The sequence below is a fragment of the Seriola lalandi genome, unplaced genomic scaffold, assembly GCF_002814215.2.
Source record: "Seriola lalandi dorsalis isolate HSWRI2012SDOR001 ecotype SW California unplaced genomic scaffold, Sedor1 jcf7180002054536, whole genome shotgun sequence".
Taxonomy (NCBI): domain Eukaryota; kingdom Metazoa; phylum Chordata; class Actinopteri; order Carangiformes; family Carangidae; genus Seriola; species Seriola lalandi.
In genome coordinates, this window is record NW_019525089.1 from 630,691 (window position 1) to 658,375 (window position 27,685).

Consider the following 27,685-nt stretch of genomic DNA (forward strand, 5'->3'; position numbering starts at 1 on the left):
CAGAAGCCTCCCCACCAGGAAGTGGTATGCCGGAGAGATCTCTGGTGTTGTTTTGACAATGATGGAGGAAGAAGAATTTGAATTTGCTGAGGATTTGGAGGCTATTTTGCATCTAACCCCAGAGGTGCAACTAGCCATTGAGCAGGTACCAGTTTGAACTCGTTACTGTCATCGCTTTTGTAAACCCCGCTCCTGGTCCTGGCAACACAGCCGGCTGTTAGCAGGCTAACCCGTCTTATGGGCTCCCTGGATGTGACACTGCTGTTTCGTTACGACCGCCAGCTACAAAACACTCAATCTACCAGCATATTAACGGTGTTTAGCTTACAGAAAGGTTTTGGAAAGAAAGTATTGGCTTAACGTTAACTAGGAACAATGTTTACGAAGCTATCATTGCCTTTAGAATAACGCGAAACCTGTAGTTACACACGTTAACTAGTTTAACAACACGTATTATGTGCAAATTGTCAGCATTGGTTAGCTACTGTTCTTTTAGGACACCTATGGATAACGTTACAGGGCATCGCCAATTTGCATGTTGAAGTCATCCCAATGCAGCATCAGATATTCATTGTGACAGTCGTAAACCCCTGACTAAAACGTCTTTTTGTCTGTTGTGTATAAGGTTTTCCCCAGCCAAGACCCACTGGACAGAGCAGACTTCAATGCTGTGGAGTACATCAACACACTGTTCCCCACCGAACAGGTGCAGTCAAATGACACACAAACGTCTGCAGCCAGGCTCAGGCTTGTTGTTTTAGTGCTGCTCAGCCTTATATCTGATAGCTATATATGATATAAGTGAACTGACAGTTTTATGTCTTTGGTTAGTTGAAAATTACTAGTGGTTAACATACAAATGATCTTTTACACAGCAGGCACACTAGGAAAAGTGCAGGTGTTACTTTCACAATACTTAACATTATCAGTGGCCCTGTTCAAAACCATGCCATTGAGCCAGCGTGCACAATAACAGGACCCTGAAACTAAAGCAGCTAAGTTGAATTCAGTCATCACACATTTCTCTACCTTGAAATGTCAAAATCATAATTAAAAAAGCCCTGTTGATTCATAAATAGGAACTTTACCTGTGCATGGGTGAAAATTTGTTTTGTTTTACTTTACTACAGGCGCAATACAAGTAACCATTGTGACCTCTGGAAAATAAATGTAACGGATGCAGCATATGTAAGGCGTTTAGCTGAAGTGAATTCGCAGTCCCTAACCTTGATTAGTTAACTATACAAACAGATTCAAGATAAAAAAATTACTTAAAAAAAGTTGTGTTTTAGTTCAAGTTTTTATGCATGTGTCTATGTGTGTGTGTGTACTGCACATGCCAATGATTGATCTACAGTGCATGTGAAGTGTTCAGACCCTTGCAATGTTTTGTGTTGCAACCTTATGCTATTAAGAAATCAATCTACTCTCAATACACCATACAAAACCAAGCCATGGGGAAGAAAGAACTGCCTGCAGAGCTCAGAGACAGGATTGTGTGGAGACACAGATCTGGGAAAGCTACAAAAAAAATGTCTGCTCCATTGAAGTTTCCCATGAGGACTCTTTCAAGAACTGGCCACCTGGCCAAACTGAGAAATTGGTGAAGAAGGACCTTGGTAGCACAGGTGACCAAGAAACTAATGGTCACTCTGGCTGCGTTCCAGAGATCCTTTGTGGAAATGGAAGAAACTTCCAGAGGGAGAAGCATCGCTGCAGCACTCCACCGATCTAGGCTTTATGGCAGAGTGACCAGACAGAAGTCTCTCCTCAGTAAAAGAATGAAAACCGAGTTTGCTAAAAGTACCTAAAGGACTCTCAGACTGTGAGAAACAAAGTTTCTCTGCTGTGATGAAGCCAAGATTGAACTGTTTGGCCTTATTTCTTAGTGACATGTCTGGAGGAAAACAAAGAGGGCTCATCACCTGCCCAATACCATCCCAACTATGAAGGATGGAGATGGAGGCATCGTGATGTGGGGGTGTTTTTCAGCGGCAGTGACAGGGACACTGGTACAGAGATATCCTTAATGAAAACCTGATCCAGAGCGCTCAGGACCTCAGACTGGGCCCAATGTTCACCTTCCAACAGCACAATCATCCTAAGCACACAGCCAAGACAACGAACGCAGGAGTGGCTTAGGGACAACTCTCTGAATGTCCTTGAGTGGCCCAGCCAGAGATCTGACTTGACCCCAATCGAACATCTCTGGAGAGACCTGAAAATGGTTGTCCACCAGCGGCCCCCGTCTAACCTGACAGAGCTTGAGAGGATAGGTGCAGGTGTGCAAAGCTTGTGGCATCATTCCCAAGAAGACTCAAGGTTGTAATCGCTGCAAAAGGTGCTTCGACTAAGTATTGTCTAAAGGGTGTGACTTCTTATGTCAAAGTGATATTTCAGTTTCTCTTTTTTAATAAATTTGCAAAAATTTCTAAAATTCTATTTTCACTTTGTCATTATGGGGTATCGAGTGTTTATTGATGAGGGAAAAGATAATTAATCTTAGCATAAAGCTGCAACGTAAAATGTAAAAAATTGAAGGGGCATGAACACGTTCTGAAGGCACTGTATATGTAGATGGAATATGTGTGTGTACATGTAGTGTATATGACTGTGTAGTGTTAATCCTAAATGAGTGTTGCATGTTATTTAAGAAAAAAAACGTTTATACCGTGTCCATATATAATAGATATATAATGCATGTGTATATATTCTCCATCTCCATGAGGGGTCACTGTAACCCTGTAGTTTGTGGTTATATGCTGTAGAGGGGCTCCTAGCAGTGTGCATGTACTTTCACCTACTTGGTTATTGTGTGTAATAATTCAACAGGTGAGAGGTTACACGTCCTGAATTTAAGGTGTGGATATTATTAGTACTGATTAGTATCATTTGAAGCAAAGTCATCTGTTTCTTTGGGCACTAATGCGTTAAATGCTAGAAAGCATGTATTTCTATTCAGAGATTTTTGTTTTGTGAAAAATAAAGCGGCAACAGCACATAGCAATAGCAGGATAAGGCACTTAAGTGATATAATATGGGTTATTACCCATAGAAAATAGTAAGTGCATGTGTGTGTGAGACAGAATGTTTCATCTTAAAGTCAAAAATTGTGATTTTTCCTTTTTAGGATGTGTGATAAAAGATTACTTTATGTTTTTCTTACTTCTTGTCCTTCAGTCTCTGGCTAATATTGATGATGTGGTAAACAAGATTCGTCTGAAGATTCGGTGAGTAAATGTAAATTATATAATGATGCATATTTTGTTGTTGTTTTGTAGTTAACCCTCAATGTGACTGCAACTTTGTGTCACATTTCACAGGCGTCTGGATGACAATATCAGGACGGTGGTGAGAGGCCAGACCAATGTGGGCCAGGATGGCAGACAGGTGAGTTGAGCTGCAGCTCATGAAGGAACATAATGCAGTGCTTAGGCGAAGCAGGTCGACTTTGAATTTGGAGTATAGTACAGCACTGCTCCTCGCACATCACTGTAGAAACACAGCATGGGGAGATAAACTACCACATTGGCATCTTGTACATGCTCACCACCATGCCTGTTCATCATGTTGTGTTCAAAATACCATCCTTCTCCTGAAGTTAAAATGGTGCCGTTGGTTACTCCCAACCCAGACAAACATGATCCTCCCCCTCTCCTGCACTTTCCTTTCTCCACATTGCTTCCATGGAAAAGGACAAGATGACTCAGATCCATTCCCGCTGCTCAAACTGCCCCTCTTTACGGAAAACACGTCTGGGAAATAGATTCCCGTATGTAAATACTTGGATTTCTTCTAAACCCAGGCATTTGAGTCTTTGCCTTTTTCTTGTGGGTGCATGACGGAAAAGAACAGCCCCTGCTGATTTAATCCAGGTCCTTGCTCTGTCAAGGAGTTGTGGCTTAGAAGGAACGTGACACCTGATGGGGGAGCCGTGTATGTTCTGACCAGCTGACATGATTAGGTGTGCGTTGTCGTCAGGGTGTCTGGCCTGGTGGCCCTGTCTTTCCTAGTTAGCTACTGTTTGGTAGCGGAAACGCTCTAAATCCCATCCAGACCAATAACATTATACAGTCACACACAATAATTTTAGTTTATTTTTCCAGCCCCACAGAGCCATTCCAACATTTCCAGAGGGAAAATCCTTTCTGCAGACGGAAAGATGAAGAGGTGTTCATTTCAAGATGGCGATTGAAACATAAAGACAGCAATAGAATAAAACCAACAGGATCAGCAATTTAGTCGTTTGTAATCTTGACTGAACTCACTCACAGAGCTAAATGCAATCCCCAGGTTGAAACCCAAGATGGTAACATTTATAGAGAAGGATGGAGAGAGAAAGATAGAGAAAGTGGAGGAGAAATGGGGAATGATTTTCCTTGTGGATTTTTTTCTGTAAGGAGTGAGTCAGTAATGTGCTGCAGGACTGAGAGTGTGGAAATGTGACTTTCTTAGTGGTTAGACCCTGGCAACTAATAGAGCTGATAACTTGTGTGTTGATGGCTGTTACTCTTAACATGTTATTGTTTTTATAGCACATTTAGTGTTTGTCCTTTCGCTGTAGCAGCTGGTTAATGCGATTATGTTGAAGGACAGACCCCACAGAACTTAATTACCGTTATAACCTGTTGTTAAAAAGTGGCAACGAGGAGTTAGATTTTGTTTCATTTGTAAAAAAAAAAAAAAAACAAGAAAAAGAAAACAAAAGATAGTAAAAATCACAATAATAAGTGAGGTGATGAATTTTTGTGAATATATAATGAATAGATAACATCAGTATTTGGTAGATCATTTAATTGCCATGAGTTTATATCATTTTGTGTGGGTGCTTCCAGCCAATGAATACTCACTAAACACTGAAATGGCTGTTGCATGACATTAAGACAGATGCATACACACACAGCCACACAAGCCAAACTGGTGACACTATGATTGACTGTAATACATAGTGTCCAGTGGCAGAGAGACAGACTCATTTATAATGACATGAACACTGTGATTAACCAGAAATTATGACAGTGCAGACTTATCCTTCTAACCTGCATGATTTCCTGAAGTGCTGATGATGTGGGCAGATTGTGGGGATCTCCTCACCAGTCTGTGCTGGCAAATACACACACACACACACTCACACACAAACATACACACACATACACAAAAATATCTGTATCTGTTCTAGTTTGCCAGCCGACAGTTTCCTACCACAAACAGCTGCCATTGTATGATGTTCTCGCCTGCCCGTTGTCATGGTGATATGGATACCTCATGCACACCTGCTCCTACAGTCAGCTGAACTCAATTTCATAGTGCAAATGAAGAGGTTATTTTGCATTTATTCATCTTTTTTGCAACGTTCAGGATCTGAAAGCACTTTGGTTGGAGTCCATGTGTGGATGTCTGAGTCAGAGAGGGTCATTAACAAGACCAAACATTTGTTATCAATTACTTCCTGCCACAGTCATGCTAATTGATTGCTCTTGAAACTTTTGCCACATCGAGCTGCTGTAAACAACAGTTTACATGCACACGCATTTCAAGTGTCACACCTTGATAATGAGTTCTTGCTGCTTGCAGAGGTTGGGAACCTGGCATTTACTTTCTTTTCTGTATGTGTGTGACTTGGTCCATTTGGGCTCTCTTTATGTCCACTGTGGTATCAAGAGGACTACATTAGAAAATACAGTGTCGGGTGGTCTTCCTATAGAATGGACTTTAATGTAAATATTTAACGTTAACTCATAAAAAGCTGTCCACAGCCTGTTTTAGTTTCCATGCTTTCAGCTTCTCTGTCGCTGTCTTTGTTCTGTCTGCTAATTTACAGTTTTGCAGTGTTTATAACGTTCAGCGTTCTGTATTTGTATTTCTTTTAAGAAAACTGCAGATTCCATCAATTTCTGCCTCAGTTACATTTAATGACTTTTTCATTATAGCTTAATAAATCTGATTAATTAATCATTATTATTATTTCACCAACTGTGCCAAAATCTTCTATTGTTTTTCAGCAGCATAGTGACATATTGCTATTTATAACAGAATGCATTAGAAGTGTCTCCTTGGATATTAGCTTTTGACCTATGATAAACTTATGATTTTTTTTTAGCTGGATGAGAAATTCTATTCAAAGCATTTCCTGAGCTATTGCTTTCTCTCTAAATTGTCTCACTAAAAGTGTTTACATGAAGTGTTGCTCAGGCAGTGTGCCAACTGTTAAAGTTGGGTTGATCTGATTTATTGTCTTTGGCCCTGAGCTCAGAAGTGCCATTTAATATACCCTCTACTTTAGAGAGCTAAACTGATGTCTGTCAGATGGAGGAATGAAATGCATCCCCCCAATCCTGTTCAAGCTTTGGAAAGAAGCTCCACACTTTTTTAAACTCTGTAATACCACTTAATGTGTGCCATGGATCATGTGCTGCCTATTGCATGTTAGCGACACACTGGTGTGTGTGTGTGTGTGTGTGTGTGTGTGTGTGTGTGTGTGTGTGTGTGTGTGCGTGTGCGCGTGCGTGTGCGCGTGCGCGTGTGTGTGTGTGTGTATGCTGGTGTTTGTGTGAGAGCAGATAACATCTTGGGCATGGAGGCGCCTGCTGGGCAGTGGTCTCCCTCTGCTTTTCTCAAGGCTAAATACAGGAAATGAGCGCTAGGAAGCGAGCCAGATTGACTCAGCTGAGTCTGCAGCAACAATTGCAGCCTTGGAGGTTCTGGCCTCTTCTGAATGCACTTTGTTTGCTGAAGATGTCCTCCAGGGAACCTCTTTAAAGATTCAGTGGCACTCCCTTCCTCCTCACTCTGCGATCAAAGAGTAACCATGTAACCTGCCATCATTTTTCCAATTCATTTATCACCTAACAACCAAAGGGTTTTATGAGGCCTAAAAAGAAAGAAGGATGCAATCAAGCTCAAGTTTTTGTTCATCTTGGTTAAAATTTAGTCAGTACTTAACCTCCTCTCAGATTGGCCTCCGTGGCAGACTGTCTTGACAGAAGGATTCAGGTTAAAACTCCCCTCAGAGGGTTAAACACCAAAGTGGTTTTGTTGTGACTTTATGACCTGGTCATATGGTGCCATCTTGACCTTGACCGTGTCTCCATGACACTGTCACTAAGCATTGCTCTTTGACACCACTCAGGAAGGAAAGTTAATCGTCTGCTGTCACTAGATGCTGTATATGTTTGTGTGTGTGTGTGTGTGTGTGTGTGTGTGTGTGTGTGTGTGTGTGTGTGTGTGTGTGTGTGTCCGTCCCCGAGGAGAGTCAGTTGTGTCTGCAGTGCCGCCACAGCATCGGGCCAAGTGAAGCCAATTACTTTGGCATCAGATATCAGAGCAAAATCTCTGTTTAGGACCATCAAAGAACAGCTGCCATGTCAGATGATGGGGAAATATTAGAATAGCACTTCAGCTATCTTACAATTGTATCTGTCTAATGTTATCTAATCCGCTCTGGCTTTATAGGCTGTTAAAACTGCTAATGATCTCTTTAGCCTTTTTAGTGATAGCCTTTATGCAGAGCTTAGCCTCATGACCTGCTTGTCAACTTAAAACCTATCAACGTCAGATATCTAGATAGCTTGTCAATTAGATGTCCAATTAGTCTGTTTGACATTGCCCCCATTCCAGGGCTGGGAATGGGCATTAGCAGGGTAATTTTTCACATGGACCAAAGCCAGTGGTGAGACCGGATAAACAAAATATCCCTTGGAAATTTGACCCAGACTGAATTTGACTCACACCACAACTGACTCACAGATATTCCCTCCACCCCACCTCTCGCAGCAAGAATTATTAAAAGTTTGCTTTCTTTTTAGGAAATACATTGAATTTTTTTTTTTTATATATATATATATGTGGTGATACATTTTAATTAAAAGTGAAGTAAGACATAAATCAATTTTACCATCAGCTGCTGACAGGTTTTCATTTTTCTCTACCCATGAATTTGTGGATAAAACAAAATCCTGACTTTCATCCCTTTTGTGTCATTTTTGATATTTCCAACAGACACCAGAAGGCAGTTTAATGCACATTTATTAGGCTGACTGGCTATTAATGCACAGTACACTAGAGTCTGCCAGCTCAGTGTATGAAGGTACAGTGAGTTTGTATACAGATGGAGATACACACCTGTGTTGTGCCTTATGTGTAAATACTGAACAGCAGAGGACCTTTTCTATTTTTTTCTGTCTAAACAGTTGGACTTACCATTGCTCTACTGATTGATCAGCTAACAGGTAGAAAACTCTGTAGATGTCCACTCAGTGGAGCTGTGGCATGATAACTTTCTTCAATCAGTATGTCGGCGTAAACCGAGGGAGAAGAGGTTCATCTCTGTGTTCCTCTCAAGGATTTGGTCCAGCAGTTCTGTTTGGTTTTCCATTTTTCTCTTCCTGCTGCTGTTTCTGCTTCGAGTGTTATTCTGACATTATTAGGGATGTGCTGAGCTGGGCTTTGACCTCAGGGACCCAGATTTTCAAGCCTGCTCAGACCACTGATTTGTAGAGTTTCCCACTCTAAGAATGAACACACACACACACACACACACACACGCGCGCGCACGCACGCGCGCGCGCACACACAAGCATGTATTCTTAGTGGTTCTTGCACAGTAGTTAAAAATGTGTCTTCTTTCATGTTTGTCTGTTTGTTTTGTGCAGGCATTGGAGGAGGCCCAGATAGCCATCCAACAACTCTTTGGCAAAATCAAAGACATCAAGGACAAGGCAGAGAAGTCTGAACAAATGGTATGTACACACACACACACACACACACGCACACACACACACTCACACACAAAGGTGGCTTGTTGAAGCTTACAGGGGACATGACCCTAACACAGGGGAGATAAAACCTGTATCCTCCCTTGTGTTACAATAGAGGACAGTAGGGAGAGTTATTTAAAGGCGATGCAATGCACCTTCCATGTGTCTGTCTGCGACAAGCAGTGCTGTGTGAGTGTGTTTGTGTGCGTCGGAGGAAGGCCACTGGTCTTGGTGAGTAGGGAAGTGATGAGGGGGGAGATTGGCAACCAGAGCCTCCCTCAGGAGGCATCTAGGAACAGTTATTTTTCAAAGCAGCGGGGGTGTTGTTCATCTTGCTTTAGTTCTCTTTATCCCATTGCTCCATCCAGTGAAAAACACTTCCATTTGTTCACCTGTTCTTGCTTCTTTCTTACCCATTGCTGTACTTTTACCTCCTTCTTTCTTCCACGCTGTTTCCTGCTTCTCTGTCTCTCTGTCTCTCTGTGGACCAGCTTGTCTGAATTGTTATTCTTCCTGCACAGGTTAAGGAGATTACAAGGGACATAAAGCAGTTGGACCATGCCAAGCGCCACCTAACCACATCTATCACCACCCTCAACCACTTGCATATGCTGGCAGGGGGTGTGGACTCTTTAGAGTGGGTACAATCACATTTCACTCCACAAGACTCCCACAGTTTACTTCAAGGTTTATGGGTTATTTGACCAAAATAAAGTATTTGAAGTTGTTTGGAGACTCTGTAGTTGTTAGATGCACCCATAATAAAACATTAACTGATTTCAGTACAAGACAGATCTAATATCAAACCTTATGTAACCCACAAATCGTCGGCTGCAATCGATCTTTTTCATTGAGGTTGACAAAATATGTGGCCTGGGGGTAAAAACTGCTACTCTGAACTGGATTATAAAACACAGAGAACATCCTGTCTAAAACAAAACCAGTGCAGTTCACACAAGGGACCATTTTAATCTCTAAGATCCATATTTTTCTGTATCCTGCCTTTTTAAGTTAAGGGTGTTTTGAAATTGATTTACATTTATAAGTGAGATACAGTTAGATTGATGTTAGGCCAATATAGATGCATGTGTTTACAGGGGTGGTTAGCTCCAGCATGTCACAGTTGTAGTCGCAGAGATTTTTTAATATAATAATATGAATAATTCACATCTGTTTGTGTTCCAGAGCCATGACCAGGAAGAGGCAGTATGGTGAGGTGGCCAACTTGCTGCAGGGGGTCGTCAATGTGCTTGAGCATTTCCACAAGTACATGGGCATTCCCCAGATCAGACAGCTTTCTGAGAGGTAACTAATGCACGCAAACATACACACACGCACACACAGGAACACACACCAGCTATGTACAGTACCTGCTTACATAAGGATATTTCTTTCTCATATTTTCCTCAAGTATAATTTCTTCCAGTGTATCAGCTGCATTGTAGTAATTCTTGAACACTAGGTGTTTGATGCCTTGCTCAACCTCACTTGGGTTGCTTGGTGAGCAGGGTAACTGTAAGAGGAGCTCAATTCCAGCAGCCAGCTCTCCTTACAGCTGAAATATTCCACAGCTCGTCAGCTGAACTGTTGAAAAGTGGTTACAGTATTTAGCTGGAGGTATTTTGCGTATTACATCCTGTTTATGCAGATATTCACACAGATACACGCACAATCCCACACATACAGGAACACACAGGAAGGAAACGCGCTGAATAGGGTCCTGTTATGCCAGAATTTCTTCCATAGTCGGAGATCAGAGGCATACTTTTGAGAGGGTGTGTTTGTATCTTTGTATCTAATGCGTGTGGAAGATGCATTTATCACACTGTGCACTTGAGGTTGTTGTTCATGCATGTTAAATATACAATTTCAGTTAATATTATATTTAGGAGTCTTTGTTTTATCTGGAGAGTTATGCCAATATCTAGATGTGGTCTTTGTTTAAACACACACACACACACACACACACAAACACACACACACACACACACATACGCCTACACAGAGAGAGAGAGAGAGAGAGAGAGAGAGAGAGAGAGAAAACAAAGTGCATTACTATTCTGTTGTTTCCCACAGCTATGGCTAATTAAATTTCCATTTTTACTAATGTTTTCCAAGAACACCAGAATCAGTTTGGGACACAATGGCCAACTTGATGTTCATGTTCAAAGTGATGTTGATCCCCCAAAACAAGAAAAGATGACCTTCTGTTCTGTTTTGACTGAGGTGTGGCAGCAGACAGTGTTCATACCAAATAACAGCTGCGTGGAAGAAGTGACTCTGCTGGAGAAACAGATGATAGGAGAGACACGGGGAAGGGAAAGATATGAAGGCAGGGCAGACAGCCGGACAGAAGCGGTTAATAGAAAAAAAAAATCACTACTTCTCTGTGAGAGACGTGACACATGAGCCGCCACAGTGCAAGAGATAGCAGAATTAGAGAAGAGACAGATGCACGGGCAAGAAATAGATCAGACAATCGTAGGCGACAATGAATATAGAGACAGTATGAAGGATCAGATGGGGAGTTTTCAGAATTACAGCCAGGGGGGAAAGTAACACAGTGTTTGGAGCACTAAGGCAGAACTTTTACATTTTTATTGTAATCTATACAGTCAGACCATTTTTGCTTGGTAAGAAATACATCAATCATTGTGAATGTAGCATGACTATTAAACATCAAATTAATCTGATAGCAAAATCCTGACTCACCGTTGACCAGGATGCTTTTCTCACCGTCACAGCTACATTACTCAGCTGTCAGAGAGATGCAGTGCTTGGCTGTGTATGGCTGCACCATGCACTGTATATGCATGTGCATGATTAGACAAAAGGCACCCGCACACTGACTACAGTGCTGACAGCTTGGTCCACACCAGATAAGACAGCTGTAGACACGAGATGATTCCTGATATCAGTTTATCAGCGTGTGAGACACGGCGGAAAGAGTTGCTACAGTGTGTGTGATAAGAGACTCATACGCAGTAGTTCCCCGAGAGAAGTGGATAGTTGGGTATTTAGTCAATAGTGAGCATTTGAAATGAAGGCTACCAGTTCGGTTGGAGTCCATCAGTGATAATGTCTCTCCACTCTCTCCTGTTTATTCTGGACGATTGTCATGACTTGGTTAACATGGTCCAGGCGCCTCCGGGTGAACACAAACTCTTCAAAGACTGAACAGACTCAGATTATAGATCTATAGTTTCTCTATCACCTCTCTTTGTGGTTGCTTTACCGCACAGAAGCCAGTGTATTCCCCTTCAAAGAAATAAATGTATGCACATAAAGACACCTGCAGACTTTTGCGCTATTAGACACATAGACACACACACAGGATTGAAAAACATCTACCAAATGTAGGGAATAAGCTGTGACAGGAAATGGGAGCAGATCTGCCAGACACTTGGCAGCTGCAGGTTTTTAATTTTAGTTACTGTGAAAAACATTTCCAGAGTTTTGAAAAGCTTTTACATCAGTAATTGTAAAAGCTCTGCTGGGAGGTGTGACAGTTGAAAAGCATTACTGCTGTTGTTTTGTCAGTAAGTAACTAGTACATAGCAAACTCATAGCTTTAGATTTAGTGTTAATGAGGGATGACAAAATGCAGCATGTGTTTTCTCCCCATTCCTGAACAATAATTAAAACAGATGTCTTTTAACTATGGCTGGCAGCTATAAAAAGTTAGTTTCTAGTGAGCCAAAAACGTTCAAAATTTAAAGTGGTGCATATTGGAGGCTTTCACATGAAAGTTGTTCAAATATGATGTTTGTGCTGATTGAGGAAACAATGTGGAATTAAGTGTCATTCTTTTTTTGTCCTATTCAGAGTAAAAGCAGCACAGAGTGAGTTGGGGACTCAGATCCTGGCAGACTTTGAAGAAGCCTTCCCCTCTCAGGGCTCCAAGGTAAATATATTGTAGAAGAATCCAGATTTTCATGTTTGTTTCATTTTCTTCTTTTTTCGAGACAAATTCCTTCCATTTTCCTTGGTTTAGACATTTTCTTGTCGTCTTCTAGCCCTGTACAAAAGTTTAAATTTAACCTTTTATATCACAATCCAATCTACCCAGAGACCAGGTGGTCCCAGTAATGTGCTGAGAGATGCCTGTCTGGTGGCCAATGTGCTGGACCCACGCATCAAACAGGAGATCATCAAAAAGTTCATCAGGCAGCACCTCTCAGAGTACCTGGTGCTCTTCCAGGAAAACCAAGATGTGAGTAGGAAATTGAATTCCATATTAAACAAGGTCATTTCTAGTTGCAGTAAATACCTAACTGCCTAATTGCAAAAGGTGGTATCTAGAGATTAATGAAAGTGTGCCCTGCCCTGTGGCTCAGGTTGCATGGCTGGACAAGATCGATCGTCGCTATGCCTGGATCAAGCGGCAACTGGTAGACTATGAGGAGAAATATGGACGCATGTTCCCGGAGGAATGGTGCATGACAGAGCGTATTGCTGTGGAGTTCTGCCACATCACCAGGTAAAGACATGTACAACATACTGTATGTACTATACATAAAAAAAAAGCATTGACACTAAACTTAATGAATATCATATACCTTGTCTCTGTCCAAAAGAAAGGACAAAAGAGAAATTAAACAGGCAGAAACTGATAAATTGGTTGCTGGAATTTTTCTGCATCATGAAGTGAACCACATTGGTATGGCGTGTCTGTCATGACTCTGTGATTTGGTGCAGCTGACGTAGGTGGCCTACATGAGCAGTGACCTAGTGTCCATACTCTCAGACTTTTCCCCTCAGCTACACAACAGAAGAAAGTAATGGGCATTATTTCTGTGTTGCTCCAGGCTGCGACTATCAATAAAAAAAAAATACATCTGGCAAATATCGAAGTGTCATTAGAAAAAAGACTGACAAGACATATTTTTGCTGAAAAAGGACAGATGTAAGAGGTTTATTTGAAACAGTTTGGAATGTGAAAATGCAGAAATGGTAATACACTCAAACTGTGTCTATTTTTCCTAAGGGTGGAACTGGCCAAAGTGATGCGAACACGGGCTAAGGAGATTGAGGTGAAACTGCTTCTGTTCGCCATTCAGAGGACCACAAACTTTGAGGGTTTACTGGCCAAACGCTTCACAGGATGCACCTTGACTGACGCACCTGGAGTGAGAAAAACACACACAGACACACAATCCATCTCTAACAACACGACTAACATAAACTAACGATTTAAGATATTTAGGATTATATAAACTGAAAGTGCACAAACATAGCTGAAGGACAGAAAATTTGATCATAGATTGTAATTGAAATATAATTGCATATTGCAATATGAAATGTCATCTAATCACAGCATCCTCCACCAAAAAAATCTGTCACATGGCAAGTAAAAGTTTACTTCAAGATTCTCCACTGAGACCTTATCACCTTATCACTTCAGTTATGTTTTGTTATAGTTTCAGTAAAATGACTTTCGTTTGTACCGCGATCACACGATCAAACTGCTGATTTGTAGTCTGTTGTGTTCTACACACACACACACACACACACACACACACACACACACACACACACACACACACACACAGAGCACTGTTGGTGTCACAGCCTGAAGAAACCTTCTAATCCCGGTCACCATTGGCGTGTGGAAGCGATACACAGAGGATGGTCAGATTAAAAAAGGTCATGATTAGTTTGGTTTGAGCGCAAGTAGGCCAAGCTTGTTCAGAACTGACAGTATTTAGTCTAGACAGAGACCCTTTTGTTTTCAGTTCAGTTTACACCGATGCCTGTTAGGCTCTGTAATTCGATCAGAGATTTGGTTGAGTGGAATTTTATAATTGGGGGTGCAGTTTCATGGAAGCTTCACATGAAATGGTCTACATAGACATGGAAAGACAGTGATGCAACCTGTACTTTATTTTCAATTACAAAAGTAGTTCCTTTCACTCAAGACTATTGTTACCATGGAATGCTTTAGTGGCAGTCGAACCTTTCACGATGCTCGTATTATTGAGCTGTAGAAAAAGAAAAACGTAAGTTCTGTGCTTTTACAGCAAAAGAGACCCGAGAGCCCCCTAGACCCAACCAACCCCTTCCTGGAGGATGAGGCAGGTGAGGATGTGGGCACAGAAAAGGATGAAGATCTCGCCAAGGTAAGTTGACCCCATCTGACTTTTCTGCAACATGAAAAGACCGTCAGATATTCCATCCTCCGATGTGGAGCTTTCTTGAGGCCAGCTAATCTTAAAGAGAATATGACTCGCTTCATGGTCGTCCGTTGGCAAGAGGAAGAGTAGTGTAGCACCCTTATTGAAATTTTCTTCCATGTACTGCCTCAACTTACTATCATGCGCCTATGTGGCATTAGTTTGAACACAAGAATCTTATCTGATGTACTTGTTTTCTTGGCTGAAGGATATGTGCTCCACTGTTTAATCAGAGCCTATAGTAAGCAACAGATTAGAAACATCTCCCAGTGTAGCACAAAGCAATATCAAGCTGTAGCCTCCTAACTGACAATAAAGTTGAATCAACAGCTCTCTAAAACAACAAAAGCTTAAAGTTATAATACATATATATATATATATATATATAGTTATATGTGTTTTTGGCATGGAAAGTTGCTTCAGTTTCTAACATGTCACATGGTAATGTGTCAAATATAGAATCTCCCAGTTTCTGTATTCAGAGTTTTGACAGTTACCCTTTGCTCACCGAATAGGAGGCAAAACATAAACTCACTGATTGGATGATTGAAACTCAGAGCAGCTACAACTAAAACCTGTTATTTCACTAATAGCCCGTTTTCCTCCGTTCTCTCAGCCCAGGAAGCCCAAAGCTCCGGACAACCCTTTCCATGGCATTGTCTCCAAGTGTTTTGAACCTCATCTATATGTCTACATAGAATCCCAAGACAAGTGAGCAACACACTCTCTTACAAGCAGAAGAGCAAATTGTGTTCTGGTATATGGACGCAGAATCCGGAGCAGGTTGTGCATAAAGCTGGCACATGCATCCTTTTTCCATTGCCCACTCATCAATCAGATCCCCCTCCTCCCATTCTACTTCATTGCCTCCTCTGTCTTTCCATCTCTTGTTCCTGTACATGCCTCTGTCTCCACTGTGGCAGAAATGTTTCCCATTAGCTGCACGACCACAGACACCAAGAGAAAGAGAGAGGGAGGTCGAAGAAGTGCTGCCGTAGCAGATCTGCCCATTTTCATTCCCACCTCTTTATTTTTTTCTTTTTGGTAGCCCTTCTTTGGTCTTTTTCTTTCTGTGTAATTGTTGTTTCATTCCTCCTCTCTTCACCTCAGTCTCTTGGCCTTTGTTTTTTTATGTCTCTCCCTTTTCTTTATAGTTTCTTTTTCTTTTTTCATTTCCCCTTCCTCTTTCTTCTACCATCATCCTTTACTTCTCCTCCATCAGACCCTTCTCTCCTCTCCCCTCCCCCCAGTCATGGTGATCGCTCCTGAAACTGAACACAGTTCTGGGACTACTGTGCTTGCATGCAGCCCCTGGCTCTTGTCTCTCTGGTGCGTTAAATGCTGTTTGTCTGTTCAAGGGAACAATATTGACCTATTCTGTAGCCACAGCCTCATTTCACTTGTGTCCAAAGGCCTTAAACAGGCAGCGGCCAGATCAGCTTGTCCCTGGTGGGACATAGCAGCAGAGAACAGTGGCCTGCTTGTTTTGGCTTTGGCTTTAGCTCCAATTTTCAGTAGGATTGGGCCATACCAACTGACTGTGGACCTGTTGAATATAGTTCTGAGGATTTTGATATACATGGAATATTTTCTCCTGTTTATTCATCTGGTTCTCTGTCTGTCCGCCTGCTATTTTATCCTTTCATTTATTTATTGGGGTTACGGACCAATCATAAGTTTTTAGTGTTTAAATGTTTTTATTTGATTCATATAATTCCTTTCATGTGCCCCTAATCCAACCACCCATGTGTGTGCATGTGCGTGTGAACCTGTGTGGGTTTGGCTGTACATTTTTGGGTATCTGCAGGAACCTAGGCGAACTGATCGACCGGTTCGTGGCCGACTTCCGAGCACAAGGCCCACCCAAGGCGGGGACGGAGGAGGGCGGAGCAGTCCTGCCCAGCTGTGCTGACCTCTTTGTCTATTACAAGAGGTGTATGGTGCAGTGCTCTCAGCTGAGCACTGGAGAACCAATGATCGCCCTCACAACCATCTTCCAGAAATTCCTGAGAGAGTACGCTTGGAAGATCCTCTCTGGAAACCTGCCTAAGTAAGAATGGTTCAGGTTTAGTTATTTAAACAAAAAGTCGTAGATTTTTTGCCCTTTCTCATATGGGGGAAGTTATATTCTTAACATGTGGTTTTCAGTGAGGAAACTTCGTCGCATGGTAGAATTAAAACAAAGAGGCGATCAGTGTAGAAATAAAAGGTAAGCATTAGCACAACATTGTTACAAGGTGCTGAATAAGCACTAAATGTGATTTTTTTTTATTCACATTGTCAAATTAAACTGCTTCAGTATTCAGCCACTTTCATGTCAGCTGGCTCCACTTGCTGAAGCCAATAGGAAAGTGGTTTAATACGAACTGTATTGGCGAGTGGATGGTGGCTCTAAGACAGCCTGACTGATTTGAGGTGACAGGGAAAACCTTCAACTTCCTCTTCTTACTTGAAACACAAAGTCACTTTGTGAACTGGTGGCTTTTCTAAATACAATATGATAATAATAAACTGTATTTATTTAGGATTTTTCTTAACAGAATTTCAAGAAAAAGAATTAATCTAACAGAGGAAGATATTGGTATATAGTATAAATCTGGCAATACTTTTTTAAATACTATTTCCTATTTTCAACAAATACAATGAAAAGACAAAAACCAACAATAAATTGATTACTAACAAGTATTGTATGTACATTCCGCTGTGCCGTAGAGCTCCATTGTTTTCCCAAACCTATTGAATCAATCCTGCAAACACTGTCAAGCTGACAAAAAATACTCACTAGCTCACTAGCATTCGCTCACTAGTGTTTCTCGTATTTCAGCAATTTCCATCCACAAGAATCATTACATTTTTTGGGCAGTAACACGAACAGATTTATTTAGGATTAACGGTTCACAAACAAGCATGTCATGCCCATATTTGTTCATTCTTTTGCTATGGTGATGGAGCTGTTTAGGAGTTCAGTTTGAAACTTAATGTCTTCAGTCCTCGCTGTGTTTGATGGATTGGGATGGCATGCTATGAGGGATCTGGAGTTGGTTATGTTGTGGCAAAGCCTAATACGCTACCAGCAAAAACATCTCTGGCTCATTGGCCACATAAGAACTCATCGCTGGCTGTGGTGTACTCACACACACACAGAGGCATGCTCTGTTTCAGATATGCATGCATGCTAATGACACACTTGCCTTCACTGACTAATGTATACCATATTCTAAGCCGTAAACAGACACTCAGTCAAAGATGCACTCAGACGCTTTGCAAGTGTGTACACTTACAGACACATGCAGACACGCTTGTTCAATGTGGTGTGCTGTGAATTGGCTAGAATTTGAAAGGAGGCCCCCTGAAAGCAGCTTGAACTATGTTGTGGTTTTTCCCACATCTCTCTGTTATGACGTTTATTAATGACTGGGTCGTTGTTGAAGTCTAATTGGCCCAGCATCCCGACACTTGCGTCTGCTTGTAGTTATTCCTGTTGTGTCTCAGTTTCTAAAAATGGCTTTCTTTTACCTGTGGTTTAAATGTGTTCCAAAAAAGATCTTTTTATTTTTTTTTATCAAAGCTTATAGCAAAAGGGATCCACATCAGCTAGTCTGGAAAAACAATACACAACATATTGGAGTTCATGTCAACCCCTGATCCCTTCCATTGACGCAATGATGATATTAGACTCATATTTATTCAGTCGAACTATCGATTTGCATATGTTCATGTTCATGTACAAATATATTGGCATAATGTACTGAATGGACCTTTCAGTCTTTTTCTCATCTGTATTTTAAACATGCCTTTTGATGCTATTTTCTCCCTTTCCTCTCTCTCTCTCTCTCTCTCTCTCTCTCTCTCTCTCTCTCTCTCTCTCTCTCTCTCTCCCTCTCTCTCTATCTTCAGGTCCAGCAGTAACAGTGGGGGTCTTACCATCAGCAGTCTTCTGAAGGAGAAAGAGGGCTCAGAAGCTGCGAAGTTCACTATAGATGAGCTGTGTCTGATCTGTAGCATCCTTAGCACTGCGGAGTACTGTTTGGCGACCACACAACAGGCATGTACACACACACACACACACACATACACACATACACACACACACACACACACAAACTCACAGATGCATAGGACTAAGCAGCTCTAAATCTGTGCCTCTAATTGATTTGAACCAGAAATTTTTCTGCAGTGACAGAATATGCTGGGGAACATAGTTACAGAGTTTTGACTTATGTGTCATCAGTGGTTTAAGGAACTCACTGTGACAGTTGTGATTACAACACAACCTGAAATGTTTCATCCATGTTGTTGTTTTTTTAGCAACACACATGCAGCAATTTTAAGTCAGTATTTTATAATTAGATCAGCACGTATTTGAATTGGTGCACTTTAAGTAAAGAAACTTTTGTGTTTATGTGTGTGCATTCATGTTGTTTGCATGTCTTTCAGTTGGAAGAGAAGCTAAAGGAGAAAGTAGACAAAGTCTTGGTGGAGAGAATTAACTTGACTGGGGAGATGGATACATTCAGCACGTAAGTGACATATGCACAGCAGTAGTTTTTTTCTTACAGCCTACACTAAGTAAAGTGAAGAGCATGTTTTAATGATATCACTTATTTTTTCTCAGTGTGATCTCAAATAGTATCCAGTTACTGGTACAAGATCTTGATGCAGCCTGTGACCCTGCTCTTACTGCTATGAGCAAGGTTGGACACAGTCTCACACACACACACACACACACACACACACACACACACACACACACACCCATACACCCATACACACATTCAGCTCATATAGTATTAAAGATATTTGAATCTAATACCACTGTCATTCATTAAAAGTGAAATGAACATTATTATATTTTGTAAGGATATACTTTACACTGTGTTTCTGGTGGGTGTGTGGATGTCTTTGCAACCAGTCATCATTCAGAAACCAGAAAAATTCCACATCAAAAATGTCATGTATTTAAAGGGATTATCACATAAACCTGATGATAAGCAATATTCTGAGCAATACTGGTGTGTTATCTCTGGTGCTGAAGTGTCTCTTTGTCCTTCATCTCTGCCCCTCAGATGCCGTGGCAGAGTGTGGAGCATGTGGGTGACCAGAGTCCTTATGTCACGTCAATCATCATGCACATTAAACAAAATGTGCCAATCATCAGAGACAATTTGGCCTCCACCCGCAAATACTTCACACAGTTCTGCATCAAGTTCACAAAGTACAATACACACACGCACACACACTCTAACATGCATACTTATTTACTCTATAAATAATAATATAATATAAACTACCGTTAAAGGTTCCTAAAGTTGATTTATTTGTCACCTCTCTCTTTCCGTAGTTCTTTCATTCCCAAATTCATAAACCACCTGTTCAGATGTAAGCCTATCAGCATGGTCGGAGCTGAACAAGTAAGTTTAATTTTTGCTCCTCTGTCCCAAAGCTTTATTTGAGCTGCGTTGTGAGTAATCAGTCAAAGCACTTTTTAAGCTCTACATGTGCACTATTACAGTATTAAAGTATTACATCAGAACATTAATGCATTGAGTTCATTCATTGTTTTCACTGGTATACATGTTTAATCTTGAATAATCTTCAGTGTCTTGTGTATCCTACCCCGCCAGCTCCTCCTCGACACCCACTCCCTGAAGACAGTCTTGCTGGATCTGCCCTCCATAGGCTCCCAGGTGCTCCGCAAGGCACCTGCCAGCTACACCAAGATAGTGGTGAAAGGCATGACGCGTGCAGAGATGATACTTAAGGTGAGGAGGAGGATGGGGGCTTCATTGATGCAAACTAGACTCTATCCAGATGCTGTGCAGCCTCCAGGTACAAATCTGTGTGTATGTGTGAGAAACCCGCAGCCCAACCCTCTTCAGATGAATGATGGAAAAAGCACTCAACCTTCTCCCTAAAGACAGTAGACAATAATTTAAACAGTTTACCTTTCATGGTATAAACTCAGGATAAACTTGCATCTTTAACTGATGGATCTTAATGAGAACCTCAGTTCAATTCTAAATACAAAATAGTTCAACTTAAACACATTATCAGAGCCGCTCAGGTTTTATGACATTTAACTTGGGTGGTGAAATTCATGTTGGGCATTTTTACAACCATAACTTCAGTTTCTGACCTTTAAAGGATCGGGAACGTTAGATAGACCCTTTTGTGTAAGTGACTTTTCTTTATCTCTTGTTTGTCATTTAACAGATTTAATGTTGAAACTTTGACATATCCAGTTAAAAATGACCTTTGCTATTGACGTTAACTCTTCACAAAGAATATACTGGCACAACCTGAAGCTAACTGCTTTTTCCACTGATTAAACTTCCATTATAAGAAGCAGCAATAGACTTAACTAACATTTCTCCTTTAAGTGTTTGTGGTTTGACTGTCGAGCCAGTACTAAAATGTTTGCCTTGAGTCACTCCAGCAGATTATCTACTTAGAATTTATGTTTGGGTAGAATAACCCTTTAATTGTGTCTTTAACCAAACTCACAATAGCACTTTATGAGCATGTTTCCATAAAATAACCCACCTCACATGAGGTAGGAACAGAATAGGAAAGAAGCTCATGCACTACTGGTTTAATGAGTGAGAGACGGGCACACGGACAGTATGTTGTTGACCCTGAGCCAATGGAAAGGTGAGTGAGTAAATAAATTAATGCATGCAGCCATGCGTCTACGCACGAAAACATGCAGTGTGACGTGTTGTATATTGGATGTTGTTTTCAATCGGGAAAGCAAAGACAGGATTCAGCCAGTCAACCTTGTCTGAGAATTACCTTATGAGACCCTAGAGGACACTGGTATGTGGCTGCCATAGATTAACCCCACCCTCATTAACTGTCCCTGGAGTGTACAGAAATGCACACACACACACACACACACACACACTACAGAGCACACGCCTGCCTGTCCCTTGATTTCCCTTGGACTCCCAGGAGACTATTTTTCCTTCCTGAAGCTATCGTGGTTTGACTTTCTTGATGTTCATAGCAGTCATTGTGACCTGCTTTAATCGTGCTATGCCTGCCCTGCCTTTGCTGTGAAAAACATTGGATCAGTGGCAGACAGTAAAATACATTTGATTTATGGCATTATACTGTAACCACTCTTACACCCTACCTCCGGCCTCGAGCCTTCACACTAACTTTACTTTTGAAGCTATCGCAGACATTGACTGTCAAACACCATTTCATATGTGATTGCCTCTCCCGAATGTTTTCTGCTGGGATGCACACTCTTCCATATGGCCTGTGTAAGGCCTGTCTTTGTTCCCTGGAAAAATGCCCTGAATGTATATACACGAATTCCCACTCATCTGCCACACATTAAATGGGCTTTCGGATTATGGAATTATAGAACGCATTCACATCAGCCCACTACTGTCTGCTTTTTCTGAATCCGACTGCCAGCAGGCCCACTCAGCTGGAATGTGATCTATATGGAGTCTAAGAACTTTCATAGACGTCGCTTACACTGCATGAAGGCTTTCGAGTGATTCACATGTGTTTCTATGACAGCAGAGAACAAAATAATCATCATCAGACTAGGAATCTGATACTAGCAGAAATATCAAAAGAAAACGCCTGATAACAAACATACTATAGAGGAAAATTCTCACGAATACTCAGTAATGTAGACAGACAGATGATACAAGCCTAATGAAATTTAGAAGGAGAAATAATGCTACACAAGATAGATAAATAAGATACAACTGTGAATTACATTTTGCCCAATGTAGAAAAAGGCATGAAAGCATGAACTCTGTGGATTGCATCCCTTTAAAAAAAAAAAAAAAAAAAAAAAACCTATTATGAAAAAGCCATACAAAGATGTCTTCTGCAAACGTGTTTGGCCTTTGAAAGAGAAAGTCCATATGAGCAAACAGAGGCTTTTGTACTGCAGCATATTAGCCATTGACTTTGAGTAACAGCAAGGTTCCTCGCAGGTAATTGCTTCCACCTTGGGCTGAGACTGAAGCTTCTGAAAGACAAACTCATTGAAAGAAGTCAATACAAGAATTCCACTGCCTAGCCTCAACAATAGTTTTAAATGACACTCTGTGATGCTGTGACTTGAAATGAAATCGAAAGGCTCGGAGGCTTAGCCCCTCCGAGAAACTGCAGTTCAGTGGGGCAATTGAAGGAGCACTTTAGGTTTTCAAAGTTCAAAGAAATTGAAATATATAGCCCACTGTAGGATTCCTTGCAATCAATTCAATTCAGCTCATTACTAAGCAGAGTGTAATTTGTTTGAACTGAAACAGTATTGTTGTTGCAAGTTTGGATTTGTACCTTGGAGAACTTGTAAACATAGTCCAGATGGGTAGGTAGAAAGGTAAATAGGTAGGTAGAAAGGTAGATAGATAGAGAGAGGGGGAGAGAGAGAGAGAGAGCATTAGTCTTCCCAAAGGGAAATTGCTGCAGGAAATTGGAGTGTAAGAAAAGCTTGTGTTTCTACGCACGTAGAAACAACAAGTTTTAATCATCTGCTTTCAGAATGACCTAATATACGAGCTGGTCTCCTTGTTAACTCATAATCCCTCTAATTGCTGCTTTTTCTTCAGTGGTGCGCTATTAAGCAAAACAGCAATGATAATTATTCAGCAAGATTAGTTGAGGGTGTGTGGTGTTGAATTGTTTGGCATGTACAACACTGCATGTTTTATATCTTGTGTTGTGGTTTTTGAGTTGATTTAATGATCTCACACACTAATCAAAACTGTCCTGTTAATGTTTGAAAAAGATCAGAAGTAACTGTGACTTAAAACAGCATTTATTATTTTATTTTCATTTATTATTATTTTTTTTTTGTTGCCCACTAAGGAACAGCAAAACAAGCTGTAAACACAAGATTGACATATTATCACCTTATAAAGTTGTTAGGTATTAGGAAACTGTTGCCTATTTATACATCTAGCACACACGGACTAGCATAAACATTTATTTTGAGTTTGTGCTGTTGCATCCTGAGGGATATATCTGGCTCTTGAGCTGCCAAATGCTCCACAATGTTCTCCGGCTAGTTGCTAACTTTGTCTCTCTGTCATTTAGTGCTGGACAGGTAGTGAACACTGGGTTTATCAGAGCTTGTTTGCTAAAAAAAAAAAAAAATCCCAGAGCAGTAAGACTGAACCAAAACAATCAAGTTCTGATCCGTAAAGCAAATGAATGAAGGATCTGAAGTGGTCTGTAAAGTTGAAGGATATTGCAGAGTTGGATGATAATTCTCTGTGGGTTTGTTACTTTGAGTGAGCTCTTCACAGTAGAGTCATTTGGTCCATCGTCGATATAAAGATATCGATTAATGCAGCTTTAAACTGATGGAATATTAAGTTGTTCTTTAGTTCATAGAACAGTCCATGTACTTTTTTAGATTTCCACTTATGTAAGCTCTCCTAAATCTTTATGTAGCTGTCAAATCATCTACTTTGAGTGTTAAAGATGAAATAAATTAGGTTGTCTCTTATGTAAGCCAGTGCTTAGTTATGTTCAAAGTACATAGGATTCTTTCTGTCTGTCTGAGACAGCCTCTCCTGGCCGATGCGATGCCTGTGAGACGTGGCTGTTTTCCACGCTCTTGCAGCCCAGCCCACCATAGCTCCAGCTCTCTTCACTACCTCTGAAGTTCTCTTCTGGGGAGTATTTAAAAGGCAACCCCCATCCCCACCCTTGTTCAGCCTGAGTGTTTTACCCCCTCCTCATTCTGTTTCTCTCTCTCTCCCTTTTAATGCCAGTTTTCATTCTTAAACTCCCTCCTCCTTTCGTTCCCTTTTTTTTTTTCTTTTTTTTTTTTTACAAGGTCCCTGCAGGCCTTTCCTTTGGCCTGGCTCCAGGACAGTTGCTAAGTAAATCACTCAGTCAGCAGGGGTGGTAAGAAAGCAAAGAATTCCACACAATCCTGAGCCTTTCATGCCTGCTCTTCCCTCTCTGTCTCTCCTGCTTCTGATTCCTTCACTCTTTCCCTGTCTGTGCAGCACACCTTCTCATGTATTTTACCTTGAGTAAAAAGAGAGCAGTAAAGCTTGAAAGGATAGACTGGGCCCTTTTGAAGTGAAGGACAGGAGAAACATTTTGCGAGATTGCCCCTGTGCGCACGCGTATGCATGAGATGGGAGGTGGGGGTCTGTCAGCCATGTGTTGGTCTGTCTGCTTTGTAGCGGCTGAAAGAAATGCTTTTGATTCAATTTGATCCACGTTTTCCACCCAGTCTCTATTGTTGAAAAAAAAAAAAAAAAAAACAACCAAGAGAATCCAATCCAGAAAGACTTGTGCCCCATTAAACTTTTTCTGCCTGCTTTTGACTAATGCAGATTTTTGCCCAGACTCATTATACCCCTAAAATAATTACTGGTGAAGCTAATTCTTGCCCGCTCATGCATGGAGTAATTGGTGTGTAAAAGGAAAAAAAGAGTGAGGAGTGGGCTTCTAAATATAGAACTGTAGTCTCAACTTTGTTTGCAGCTAGAACTGCTTGGTTCTGTCAGTTGTAGCCCCCCCCCCCTATTCTGGGGCATAACTTCCCCATGTGGGATCATTTAAAGATCTCTTGGGTCGTCCCATGATGGTGCGCAGGAAAGGAGGGAGGGGTGAAATCAACATTAACCTCTACTTTTCCGCAGGTGGTGATGGCCCCACATGAACCGCCAGTGGTGTTTGTTGATAACTACATCAAGCTCCTGGCTGATGGCAATCCTGAGACCTTCCAGAAGATTCTTGACATGAAGGTCAGATGGTTTGACCAATAATTTAAAGGAGTAGTTTAATATTTTGAGAAATACGCTTATTTGCTTTCCTGCTGGGAGTTAGAAGAGAAGATCCCACTCTTATATCTGTATATTCAGAATGAACACTGATTTACACAAACAAGATTGAGCATCTTAATTAGTGAGCTTTAACGAGGCTGGTTTGTGTATGTGGGTACTTTTGGACAGAGCCAAACTAGCTGTTTCCCTCAGCTTCCAGTCTTTATGCCAATCAAAGCTAACAAGCTGAAGGCTCACACTGAACACACAGATACAAGAGTGGTATCGATCTTCTCATCTAACTAATGGTAAGAAAGCCAATAAGTGTATTTCCCAAAATGTCAAGCTGTTGCTTTAACATTGTGACTTTGCATCTTCTCTCATTTTGCCTCTGTGAGCTCATCAACCTCTCAGGTTTTCCCATAAAGAGATGTTGTTTTTTATACTTTGTGATTTCCCCCCTGTGTTGGTGTGTACTTGGGTGTGTAGGGTCTGAAGCGCAGTGAACAAAGCAGCATGCTGGAGCTCTTCAGGCAGAGGCTACCCACTCCACCCTCAGGGGCTGACGGCGGGCCCTCTTTGTCCTTCAGTGCCCCCACCCCTGAGCAGGAATCCTCCCGCATCCGTAAACTAGAGAAACTCATCAAGAAGAGACTGTGAACAGATACACACTGAAATCACATCTTGAAAATGAAAGAGGCTGCAGGATGAGAACGTCCTCAGTCCGCAGTTATTCATCTCAAGGACTTCATACTCCATTCAGTCATCGTGGAGAATTACAGAAAGAGCAGAAAGTTGACTGAATTTTCTGACTGACAGTAATGTGAACCCAAGCTGTCGCTCGATTATGAAGAAACGTCTTCTACCGCTACTTGATGTTGCTACATATGTCATTTACTTCTGTAATTTCACACATTTGTCTTCATGACACTAATGTCTGAGCGTTGCAACATTAGTACATTGTTGCACAGTGTATTTGCACTCACACGACAGAATGAAGTGCTGTTAACTAAATTCTGCTCAGAGAGCCACTGGCTGCCTCTCTGGGACATGTCTAATCCAGGATGATCATAGGCAGGCTGATTTTAATTAAAGTTGATGTTTGAATATAATGTAATTCACGGATAACCATGGCTTTCCTCAATTATTTTAATTTAAAGTTGGAGATACCGGGTTGAAATTTGTGTGCATCTCTGCCATCCATTAAAGTGGATATGCGTCATAGGTGTCGGGATTGTTTGTGTGGACGGTGACCTAAAACGATTCACTGACGAGGCTTCCCCCAGCCAGGGACAAAGAGGATCTTTGGATTTCCTGCAACTTCAGTGAGACATGAGGCCATCTTTTATCTTGGCATTTAAAAATCTCTTGGAAAAAGGTTAACACTAACTGCAGTCTTTTAACTTGGGCCTCTGACTAGAAGATGATGGTGGGGGGGATCAGCCACAACATTAAAAACAGCACTTTTAATGTTGTGGCTGATCGGTGTACACTGTCTATATAAACACTTAAAATTGAACCCTATGTCTCATTTGCACTGACATAAAAGCAAGTGTCCATTTATCCATCCATTCAACCACACTCTACTTGCAGGCCGAATTTCAAACTGCAGTTTGGTAAAGAATATCTTTAGTCATAAAAATGTACTGAGACAGAACAAGATGGCTTTGTCTCAGCACTTTGCCAAGTGCCCTCTGGTTCTCTGAAGCTGCTCCCTCTTGTGTCCTCGGTGATGTCAAATTCAGAACATCACAGCCTCTGGAAGAGACACTAAACCTATTTGCAGTCTGTTCCCTGGTCATGGTCGCTGAATTTCATGTCAGTGCCTCTCAGCTTCTCAAGTCCTTGTAGATCAAATACATGTTAATGCATTAGTGTAGATATTCCTGCCTTCAGGTACAAAATGTTTGTATTGTGTGAACTGTGTGCTACACAGGCAGTTGTTGAGCACTATTAAAACATTGCCACAGATTTTCCCTTGTGCTTCATCAGATGGGTG

General features: G+C 41.3%; 1 protein-coding gene across 1 annotated transcript; it reads left to right on the top strand.

Annotated features, from left to right (window-relative positions):
• On the top strand, positions 1–27,657 carry vps53 (VPS53 subunit of GARP complex). The gene is made up of 22 exons (XM_023414575.2): positions 1–145; positions 626–706; positions 3,181–3,230; positions 3,324–3,390; positions 8,652–8,738; positions 9,278–9,393; positions 9,942–10,061; positions 12,582–12,660; positions 12,826–12,969; positions 13,094–13,236; positions 13,744–13,885; positions 14,777–14,875; positions 15,546–15,640; positions 16,737–16,979; positions 18,827–18,974; positions 19,367–19,449; positions 19,545–19,623; positions 19,996–20,144; positions 20,271–20,340; positions 20,554–20,691; positions 25,564–25,668; positions 26,176–27,657. The coding sequence occupies exons 1-22, from the start codon at positions 59–61 to the stop codon at positions 26,344–26,346; spliced, it is 2,496 nt and encodes an 831-aa protein (XP_023270343.1). The 5' UTR covers positions 1–58; the 3' UTR covers positions 26,347–27,657.
• The last annotated feature ends 28 nt before the right edge of the window (positions 27,658–27,685 follow it).

Coding starts and splice junctions, on each gene's coding strand:
- vps53 (XM_023414575.2), top strand. CDS start 59: ATGATGGAGGAAGAAGAATTTGAATTTGCTGAGGATTTGGAGGCTATT. Junction 12,970..13,093: donor TCTTCCAGGAAAACCAAGAT/GTGAGTAGGAAA, acceptor CCTGTGGCTCAG/GTTGCATGGCTGGACAAGAT. Junction 20,692..25,563: donor GTGCAGAGATGATACTTAAG/GTGAGGAGGAGG, acceptor ACTTTTCCGCAG/GTGGTGATGGCCCCACATGA.